The sequence below is a fragment of the Salarias fasciatus genome (genome assembly GCF_902148845.1).
Source record: "Salarias fasciatus chromosome 7 unlocalized genomic scaffold, fSalaFa1.1 super_scaffold_4, whole genome shotgun sequence".
Lineage (NCBI taxonomy): Eukaryota > Metazoa > Chordata > Actinopteri > Blenniiformes > Blenniidae > Salarias > Salarias fasciatus.
The window spans coordinates 8,778,459-8,789,941 of NW_021941229.1; the positions used below are offsets into that span (position 1 = coordinate 8,778,459).

The window sequence follows — 11,483 nt, forward strand, 5'->3', positions numbered from 1 at the left end:
CATCAGGCAGATATTGATCCCAGGCGAGCAGAAGGGAATCAAATGATTGAAATGTTTACAACACACAGTGCTGCTTTTATCGAGTTACCGATATAGGACCAAACCGTAAGTCACACATTAGATTAAGTGTAGATGTTTGTCGACATTTGAGTCAGTCCGATAGGGGTGAACTTTGAACTATATGTTGGCTTTATTGCAAAGGAATGGATATGAATGTGAAGTGTACTTGTGTTTGTAGGAAGTCAAGGTTTGATTTGATTCCGCGGTCCTCAGGATAACATCTGATTGGATATATTTAAGTCAACTTAATCAGGAACAAAGATTTATGTGATGTAAATACTGACAGTGAGGTACTTGTCTTTTCAGCATTGGTTTTGTCTGTGCTGTATTGAGCTGAAAATCAGGTTTTACCTTTCTAAATGACTTGTGCAAAGCTGCACCAAGTCAAATAATCATTCTTGATAAATTAAGGACATGAAGTGTGCAAAACTCTCTATCAAACCCTTCTCTTCTGTTCTTCTTTGATTCTGTCTGATTATTAGAAAACGTGATTGTTGAGACAGTGAATTGATGGGAGTTAAACAAAAAAAAAATACAAAAGACCTTTCATTATCTCTGCTGGAGGGGTAAGAAATCACATGCACATTACACAATAATCTATTAGTTTTAACTCATCACAGTAATTTGCATGATTTGGGCAAATCAAGCTAAACAGGTTGCATTTCATATTTCCAGTGTCTGGCAGATGTAATCTAACTGCACCCTGTTTGTAGATCAGTTTCTGTATGGTTCTGTGTGCCCATAATGTCACATTTGTGCCCATTATTGTACAAAATTTAGTAGTTCACCTATTTTTGTTAAGTGTCTTTCACTGTCAAGGCCTTTCTGTCTTTGCCGTTGCATTAGAGTGTTCAGTATTATATTGAGAATCTCTTCGCAGACCTTTAAGTCTGTGTAAACCAAACACTCAATGTCCTTTGTTGTTGAAGAACAATCTTATTTTTCAAAAATCTTTTTGAGTTGTATTTGTAACCTCTAAAAACTGACTGTAGATTTTTACGTCTCAAGTTTCAATTTGAACTGTGTCAAACACTTGAAAGCCACAATGGACAGAATAGATAAAGGTAGAGCCTTCTTTCTCACTTACCTTAAATTTTTACCACCTTCAGCTGAGGATATAAGGCTGTAATAGCTCCACCACCTCATATTCTATCAGTAATGTGACCCATATGTCCTTAAACACTTGATATACAAAGAATGAACCCTTCTGATGACCCTTGATGACCCTATTCCTCTCCATAGTGTCGAACCTCTGCCTTATTCACACACAGTGCTATGCTGAAGAACCACAAATAATTTGTTCATGCAGATACACCTCGGGCCATGTGCTGCTGGGTGTACTAAGTCGTCAATCAAATATTTAACCTTGCTGCAATAGGAAAAAATCTTGCATTCCTGTCTCTGCGCAGACTCCCTGTGTTCACTATAATTCAGCACCATGGACAGAGGCAGCCTCCCCCCTGCTCTCCCCGTGGTTCCTTCTTTTCTTTCTTTTTTTTTTTAGCCCTGTTTGGAAGCAATTTAAGTTTTTTTTCAGGTTCCCTACGTCTTTGGTTTGCTTTGTGACAATAAATACCCCAATTGTGCTGGAACTTAAGCTTAATTTCGGCAATTTAAAGCAGAAGTGATTGAATCAATGCAGAACTTTGTCCAAAGGATTTCACCCTATATCAAAAACAAATTCACACCCTCTGCTGAGGAAATGGGTTTGACATTCAGCTACCCCCCCCCCCACCCCCACCCCCACCCCATCTAAAATATTGGCTCCGTAAATTAATCGATTCCTTGAAATCGTTAAGAATGGAGCTGCGCTCAGTGAAAGGATCGATGTCGATGTTGACCACAGCATCTGTCCCACCTGCACAAACTGAGTTCAGAAAAGCGATCAACAGTTAACAAAAGTCCACATGTGGCAGAGAAATAACTTTTTTTCTTTTTACATTTCATATTTACCTTACTCTTACGTGAGAACTCCCTCTGCACAACACTGACAACCGGCACCTGAAGCGCAAACGAGACGAATTCCAACTTGACAAACTCGTCCCGGTTGCGTGGGAAGGCGATCATGGCGGAAACCCCCTGCACGACCACCGTGTGACACACGCTCTCCACGAATGACAGCGGGTCCTCGTTTTCGGGGATGCCCGTGGAGGAGAAGGAAAAGGCGGGCAGCTCCCCGAGCGCGGACCCGACTGCCATGACCATCTCCAGGGTCAAATTGTAAGGGAGCAATCCGGCCCGGTTCAGAGCCTCGGCGGCGAGCAGGACCGAGTCCCGGGGCGCGAACACGCGGTTCTCCCTGGAAGTGTTGTCCTCCCGCTGCCGCGCCTGGCTCCTGCTCCTGTTTGCGCCCCGCTGACTGTTAGCGGAGACCCGAGTCCTCAGGCTGCCGTATCCTGGCGCACCGGCACTTGTTTTAACCTGCTTTTCCAACTCCGGCTGCTGCTCTCCTGCCAGAGCCCCCTCCGCGTCCCAGTCCTTAGAACCGCTGCCAGCAGTGGGGGGGATCAGGCGAGGCTGTACGTGCAAAGCCCCTACCCGAACCGTGTGGCCGATCCGTTTCAGCACCTGGCACGGCTGCGGGTGTGAGGAGGCGCACGGCGCCAGAAACACCAGGGCGCACAGCAGTAAGCATATCGGCGGCGAGGCACCGGTACCTGGTCGGGCTGCCGTGACATCCGCTATCACCATCATCCCCACCGACCTCACCATCCCCGCTCCAGAACTGCGCCGGATGCCCCGTCCAACCGCGCCAAACGCGGGGGCCGCTCCGTCGGTCCCCTCTCTGGCCCCTAGCCTGTGGCCCTGGTGTGCCGCTCAGACCGGCTGCAGCCCCCGCTCCCGGTCCCGCTCCCGGCACCGCTCCCGGTCCTCCTGCCCCTGCTCCAGCCCCGGATCCGTATCCAGCTCGCGGTAAAGTTGTGCGTTTCTCCTCGGACGCGGACAACAGGCTGCTGAGGCGCAAGATCAGGCACGAGCCGCGCACGAGCAAAAAATGATCCCCAAAAGTGCTGCTTTTCATCTCAAAAGATTTTCATCATTCAAACCTCGGGATTACTAAAATAAACCGTGGAATCAAATGAGTGAAAAACATCCACATATTCCAGTGGCAGAAGGAAAACCAAGCAGAGTGAAGGCATTGGCAAACCCAGAGGAAGGAAATGTCGGGAAAAACGCTGAATGCGCATCAAACACATTCCAAAACAGTGCAATCCACCTCTGGAAGGAAAAAAAATAATAATCTGATGGCTTTTAAGGCTTCGAGGAAAACAAAATCACCCCATTATCATCCATAGCGCGCGAACCAAGAAAACACTTAAGGCTACTTGTTCCCGGTGCTGGAAAAATGGATATATATTTTTTTGGGGGGGAAGAAAAAATGTTTCCCCCTTGTTAAAACACCCCAGTCAAAGCTTCCCAAAGCGCACGCGCTGCTTGGCTCGAGTCAACCTCTGTACTGACACTTGTAGTGGAGAGACCCCCGGCACGAGAGCGCACGGTGTCCGCGCACGTTCCAAGGAGATTTAACCCCGTCCTCACCTCCCTCTCAAGTTTACCCCGTTCCACACTGTCAGACTGTCTTTTCAACGGCGCCATCAGGAGCGAGACATCCGAATTTAAAGCACAGTCAGTCAGCGGGTTCTCTGAACGCATATGTGGAAATATAGAGGGGGAGTGTTTTCCCTCCAACTCGCACCCATCAACATTTTTTCCTACACGCCACTCTGTTATTATTAGATTTATTACTTATAATATTGTTCCGTTTTTTTTTTCATATTAATTACAATGGCTGGCAGAACCTACCTCAATAAATTGGTTTTTCACCGTGGAAAAAAGATGATTGAGAAATATAGTTCATATTTACTTCTGACTGAACTTAAATTTTTGAAAAATTTAATCATGACTTTCAAAGAAAGACTGGAACTTCGAGATGAAACTCAGAGCAACAGTAACACATAAAAACCCCGTCCAAAAAGTGCTTGAGCAAAACTCCAATCAATGTAAGTTTCTTCAATAGTGTTAATATTTCATGTGACCCTGTGTGATAATTAGTCTCCCACCAATGAGTAAAATTGTTTCATGCCTCATAGAGGTGTCAGCTGTAGCATTTCACCTGGAATACTTTTTCTAAAGCATGTACAGGAGCCATACCATGATTGATCTGCTTTTAAATAAGGGGGTTGAGGGTCCAAAAAGGTCACTCCAAATGAATGTGAGTGTGTGTGGTTGTCTGTCTCACTCTGTTTGCCCTGTGATGGACTGGCAACATGTTCATGGTGTATCCTGCCATCGCTCATATATCGCTCATATTGATTGAAGATGGATGTATGGATGGATACAGACCAGGTGGAAGGTGTATTCTCCCTACTAAATGTCGCTCTGATTACTCACATCATGGTTCTATCGTACTGCCAGGGGTCAGATCAGCCTGCCAGATGGTGAAAGTGCAAACTATGACCTTGAAAAGTGTAAAAGCAAGAAAAAAAGTTGAAAAATTCACTGAAAGTAATCATTGTTTCTGACTCATTCATAGTTTCTTGCACTGTTTTAGTAATTCAAATTAGTCAACTACAGTAATGAATGCTATAGTGAACTTCTTGTACCAAAGACAGAAGCTATTGAATTTCAGTCTCTCCTTAGTCCCTTTTTATTCACTCCACCATCAGTATCAAAGCCACACTCTGAGGATGAATTTGTAGAAAAAAATATTCATGCAGCGGACATTTTTTGTCTTGAGAGGCGACAGGCTTTTGCCAACATTTGTCTGAAAATGGCAGAAAAAAATCTTCGATCTCTAAACGGATAAAGCACAGAATCTATTCATTTGTGGAAATTTTGTGTGCAGAAAAATTCAAAGAGAAAATATGAGCCAGGAATGAAGGACATGGTTTGTGGATATTTCACTGCATTGTGCACAAGGAATTATCAAAATGACAGAAGGTGGAAATTGTACTTTTTTTTAATCAACTTGTAAAGATTCTGAAAAAAAAAACCTTGCTATTTGACATTTGTTTTATGCAAGAGTGAAATTCTTCATCCAATGAATGAGACAGTAAGGCACTCTATCCACCCATTAAGAGCTATTAGGGGTTCAGTGCCTTGCTCAAGGACGCTTCACCATGCGGAGGGGTTGAGATGGGGATTTAAACCAGAAAAATGTTCAGTTGAGAGAAGACCAGTCTATCAAATGAGCTTCAGCTTTTAGGAGTCCAAACATATTTTTCTCATCGAGAAAATACCGTCAATGAAAAAGACCAGGGGGACATTGATTCCTTTTTATGCTGTTTTATTGTCTGTGGTTGGTGTTTACTCGTGCAAGAAACAATAGTTTTCGCTAATGTGGTTCAATGAGCAAAAACACAACTTACAGCAACATGATAGGAAAAAAGGTTTAATAAAAACAAAAAGCCTCCTTGATGTGAATCGTGTCATTACAGCCTGATAGAAAAACGACACCAAACCGACCATCATCGGCGTATCTCTAATTTATCAATGCCTTCAATTTAGCAGTATTATTGGAACAGGGACATTCGGACGAGCATTTATTCCAGCAAAAACAAATTCATAATTGCGCTCAGACGTCTTCATCTTATCTGAATAACACTGCTCCATTCCTGATGCCAGATTGCTGAAAGAGTCTCCAGCATTTTGTGTGTTGAAGGCTTTTAGCTCCTCTCGCCAGTGACAAAGCCTTGATGGGGTTTGGCGTGATAAATGGTGTTGCTATCTGAACGGCTCAAAACAATCACAATTTAATAGTTCTGCAAGTAAAATAACTTACTTTCAAAAGAAGTAACGGACCGTGTTTGCATTTCAGATTTTAAAAATAGACTCGTTTGTGTTTGGAATCATAATGTCTTCTCTGTTCGTGTGTGTGTGCATGTGTGTGTGTGTGTGTGTGCGTGTATCAAAACTGTTGCATGGATCACTTTTACTCTCAGTTTACCCTCGGCGAGTGTTTTTGCCAACATCACTGGCACATTTTCACCCCACAAAAATGACAAAAATGTTTCACACAACTGCTCACATTTCAAATTCTGATAAATTTGGCAGCACAATCTATTTGGCTTAAACTGACTCCAGTCAACATGAACTCTTTCTGATATCAAAATTAAATACGGTGTGCATACCAGTTGTTACACATTAACCCTGTGAGTCTGGTGTCATTCACACACTTTTGTTTATGGTTATATGAATATATACAGTATTTTACATATGTAGCCATATATAAAACACATGATTATATATGGTCATGTTTTCAAATGTTTTGACGTACCTCATCCTCGTTGAGGGGTTAGCTTTGGTTGTGTATTCATGCACTCAAGGCAAAGTGAGGACAAATAAATGTACTGGTACTGCACAATTCAGACACAAGGTAATTCAATGTTTTACCGTAAGGAAATACATTCAAACAAGGTGGATAAGAATCTTTGTCAATTAAAGAATCTTAAGCGATGGAGATTATGAAAACATTCAAACAAAAGGATTATGAATAGCAGAAAAAGGAGAATAAATACTGAGTACTCAAAGAGATTCAAACTGGAGATTTTGCAACATGTAAAAATGTACCAGGGAAAGAATCATCAGCTGGCAACGGGCTCGAGGTTTTTGTTTTACTATCTACAATAAAAGAAAAGACATAAGCCAATATTTAGCTGAACACAAAGAAAGTATGATCTTCTGAGTGGGCCTTGTTAAAAAGAAAAAGGGGGGGGGTGGTAGGGTAGGGTAAATGATTTGGCTTAATTTACGTTTTTTCTTAGAAAAATCATGTTAAAAAAGAGAAATGCTTGGAATAGAAAAGTACTATTTCTTCCAACAAATAACTAAACTTTAAAAGTAACGGGATTATATTACTTTTCAATCAAAACGATCGAGTCAGCCATATTGAACAATCATAGTTTTTACATGTATGGTTGCAGGTCTTTGCGTAAGGACAGCGTGTTTCTCAAAGGGAGTTAATCCTTTCCCCATACTGCACCCAGATGATAATCATTCATTCACGGCTCCTGTCAGTCAGTGTTTGCAAAGATAAACGAGCTAATCATAGTGTGACACCGTGCACGTGTTCACTTTGAGACAACCAGTGTCACACTGCGCGATCTTGTGCATTTCAAAAGCAAGTTACCTCTAATGCAATATGGTTCAAAGTTTTTAATATAGAATTTCACCCTGTCACACACACAGACACTTTGAAAATTCTCTTTTTTTCCCCAGATGAAATCAGACAGCTACCAGTTCCTCACTGAGTCGTTCATTCTCCCCAAAGACGCCACATAATGAAATTACTTGCGACTGAAGGTGTGAAAGTGTAACTGATGTACGTCTTGTTCCTGTGGTAACCCAGAGGTCGGGGGTCTCCACCGAAGCCGGTTTAAACAGCGACCTGGATTAATGATTGGTTAATAGTCTGATTTAGATTAATGACCGGCTAATGGTCAGGCTTGAAATGAGCGGCGCGCCTTCCGGGATATTGGAAGATCAATGACCCACATTGATCCCAAATGGACCGACCTCAAAGGCTTGGAGTGGAGGGAAGAGAGAGGGGAGAGGAGGAGAGAGGGAGGGGGGGAGGTGAAAAGTGATAAGAGGGATTTTGACAGGAGGAGAGCATGAGGTGGTGACTGTGGGGGACGGGAGGAGAAAGAAGCAGAGGTTATGATGAGAGAGGCAGCGGTAGGTGGGAGAGATGGATAAGAGGGGATTGATAGAGGAGTGGAGCGGTGCATGCTGGAAGGACCACAGGAGAGAGACAAAAACAGGTAAATAACAAAGGAATATGAAGGCAGTGCAAGACGGATCAGCTGCAGCTTTTCTTCACTATTAGAAATGAAATAAAAAGACGTTTTATCAAAGCTGGTGGGAAAACTAACAGAGGAGGTAGAAGGACCCTAAATTGCACCGAGAGATGCATTCAAGGTGAGAATTAAGAGTGTGTTTAAAAGGCATCACCGCCGTGGCGCTCTGCACGGCGTGCTGAAGGAGGGTATCAGGCTGCCATATGCTGTGTGGGGCTTTCAGAAAGGCTTCAGAGTCGGAGCGTTAATTCTAATTCCAGCTCCTGATGAAAAGACAGTTCAATCACACAAATGCTGGAGATTACCTCTGCCACTTGAACTCGGCTCAGTGGAGGAAATTCCCACTTTTAAAATTTTCAGCACACTCATATGGCCTGGTTTCTTCACCAGTGAGTCACTGGAATTGATTTTTTTTTTTTTTTTCACATTTGATGAGTAATGAGAGAAGTGAAGATATATCTGTCAGTGCTGAGTCCAGGACATTCTTCTATTTCCTGACCCTGCAAATATTAAATATATAGGGAAAATCTGATGATAAAACACCTGGTAGTGTTATAGCAAAACAAAACCACTTTACTGCAGTCAGTTTTGAAGACAAATTGACAGACAGACCTTTTGCATCATCATGTTGTAACTTTATTGACTTTTTCCCGGTTGCATTAGCATTGTTTCAGATTGATACAGCATATTACCAGTAATCAAATGTGTGAAACAACAACAAATATGTATAACTGGATCATTACTTTACATAATCGCACAGACAGTAAACACAGTGAAGTCACTGCAGATCCATTTGGTGGAAATGAGGATGTTTATACCAGCCTGTAGGAGCGACAGATACACAAGACATAGCTCTGTCTTTTTTCAAGCAAAGTGGTAAACACTTACTCATGTCACCTGGGAAATTTCAACTTCAGATAAAGTAATGACAGCCTTTGGGATCCAAGAAGACTTAGTGTGTGTGGGTTTTATGAGCATTCAATTTGAAAATTAATGTCTGTGTCTAACAGTATAATTTTTGTTCCCGTTACAATTAGTTTACATAAGTAAACATGAATTTCCATTCTACCCTATTCATCAGAAATGTGTGTTTATTATACTCTCCACTCAGTGGTTTTCTATCATTAGTTTTTCTTGAGAAAAAAATCAAACGGGTAAAGAGAGATGTTAAAAAAAATCCCAGATTCTCTTTGAAAAACTCTTCCCTCTGATGAAGAAACAGGCCGATCACAGATTAGTGGTTGCATATGGGTGCAAAGTTTGAGTGTTTTAAATGAGTAGCAAACCCACTGAACGTGTACTTTTTTTTTTTTTTTTTTTTCAGAGCTGTGTCTAACTCGGAACAAAAAAAAAATAGACTTTTGTTGAGTTCAGCGTCATTAACAGTGTAAATAAGCCTGAGCTGCAACAAGTGTGGGGCATGAAGTCTGTGATAACAACATGACCACAGGAACCTTTAAATTTAAACTTCAATATTTTTCTTTGTTGTGATGCAGAGTATACGTGAAAATATGATGCAAAATGCAGTGAAATGTCCAACAAATTTGTCTACTAATAAGCAAATATGTTAAAAAAATGTGTTTTCTTTGAAATTTGGCTTGATTGTCAGTGATATTGACGCCCTCTGGGAAAGTGCTCCTCCAACTTACCCCCCCTCTCTAAATCCTTCCTTCTCTACCGTCAGTTTTTCATTTTCTTTGTGTTTTCCCTCTTCAGGCTCCTCTGATTTTGCATGCCCGTCCACCTTCCTGCCCGGTACTCCTGTACGCCTGCCCTCTCTTTTGTCCCTCTCTGAATATCTACTTGACCCCCGTCTGGTTGAATATTCATCCACGCTCCCTCGTCTGCTTCGGTTGTCTGATTTTCTGACCATTTCCCTCACCTGTCTGCTCTCCCGCTGACGGCTCCTCTCATCTCTCTCCCTGTCTGTCTGCTCCCTCTGTCAGCCATCTGCCTGTCTCTCGCTCTGCTCCTCCACCCATCTGCCTGTCCGATCCTCCGATAGTTCGCTCGCACCACGGCGGACTCTGCTGACCCTTACACCTGCCAGCCGAATTCCTCCATGGTTCAGTGCTCCCTTCTGCAGCGCAGATGAAACATGAACTCAAGAAAACAAAAGAAACACAGAAAAGTCAGGCTCATTGATTTACAGGTCACAGCGTTCATATTTAAAGCAGAATTCAGAAGCTGCTTTTTAACCTGTTATTATTCATTCATGTTGGCTACACTGCAACAAAGGCAACCGTACAGGCCACAGAGGTTGGTTTACAGTGGTTGTTCAAGAATTTAAGTATTCTACAGTATCATATTCTCACGAGAAATACAATTATTTGTCCACATTCATCACTTCCGTTTGCTCAGCATGATGACAACACTAAAACTTTTATTAAGTGATGCTTCATTGAAATAGTATCATCCTCCATGTCAGATTGGCTCCACAATACGAACAGATGCTTCCTTTTCTGCAGTGTATTCTAGTTGATCACTATTGATATGGGAGACATACAGATTTTGATTAACTGAATTTATATGTAAAAAAGAACACATTTCAGACAAAACACACTGTTGTTACCCTGTAGTGTTGGCTCACATGCTTTTTGAATGAATCACATGATTCACTGGATCCTACTGGTTTGTTTGGCTTCATGAAATTGTTCTTACCCCCACCAGTGACCAACAACAACAAATAAATGAATAAATGGGATCTCATAAGTATATTCATAACACTTGTTGTCAAAACCATAACTGCAACACAGTTGATTGACTGTTTAACATTTTTAGCTTCACAAAAATTCCCTACATTGGTTAATATTATCAATATTCTCATTATATCCAAAAAAGAAGAACAACAAAACAACAACATAAATATGACTCCCTATTAGCCCCGTATTTGAAACAGTTTAGCCATAGGTCAGATGTCAAAGTACTCTTTGTTTCAACAATCAGGTGCACGGATGCACTGACCAAAAGGGCAAAATATAATGGTTGCTATTAATCTTAATGTTCAACATGAATGTTTAATGATGCAATCAATACCTGAATCAATATACAGTACAATTTGGTAGCTTGTGTGATGAACTGTTGAGCTTTAGAGTTGTGCAGAGTTGTTGGTAAACTGAAATCTGATTTCATTTTTAAGATATGTCAATATAAACCTACAACATATCAGTTCATTAAAATATATTTAATGTCTATTGTGGCAGATAAAATGTGACTGATCTGAACTAATATCAAAACAAGTGTCACCCTCAATTAAAGTTTGTGTGTAGACTTCATATCTGTTTATTGCTGACAGATTAACAGCACATGAAGATAAACTGCTACAAAGTTACTGAAAGGAAACATTTTATCCAAAAACTGACTGGGCTCTGCACACTACAGCACAGTCCACAAATTCCGTCCCACTCCATTGTCGCCCCATCCCTCAATGTCCCGCAGTAATGTCCTCTGCTTTGCTTCATGGCCCTGTGAGTTAAAGTCCCAGTAGACAAACCAAAAGGGGGAAATGACTTGATTTCTCTGTTTACAATGCTGCCTGACACATTTAGCACTCTGATCTTCAGCTGGGGATGGAGAACCGGGCTCATCGTGATTAGTGTTGAGGTGGGCTGATGGCAGCCTGTT

At 41.8% G+C, this 11,483-nt stretch overlaps 1 protein-coding gene across 1 annotated transcript in view; it reads right to left on the reverse strand.

Moving 5' to 3' along the window:
• The window catches only part of grin3a (glutamate receptor, ionotropic, N-methyl-D-aspartate 3A), a 58,595-nt gene extending 55,808 nt beyond the window's left edge, over nt 1–2,787 (reverse strand). Inside the window, exon 1 of the mRNA XM_030084378.1 lies at nt 2,014–2,787. Within this exon, the coding sequence (XP_029940238.1) occupies nt 2,014–2,772 (759 nt within the window). The 5' untranslated portion in view covers nt 2,773–2,787. The remainder of the gene's footprint in view (nt 1–2,013) is intronic.
• Nucleotides 2,788–11,483: the final 8,696 nt, after the last annotated feature.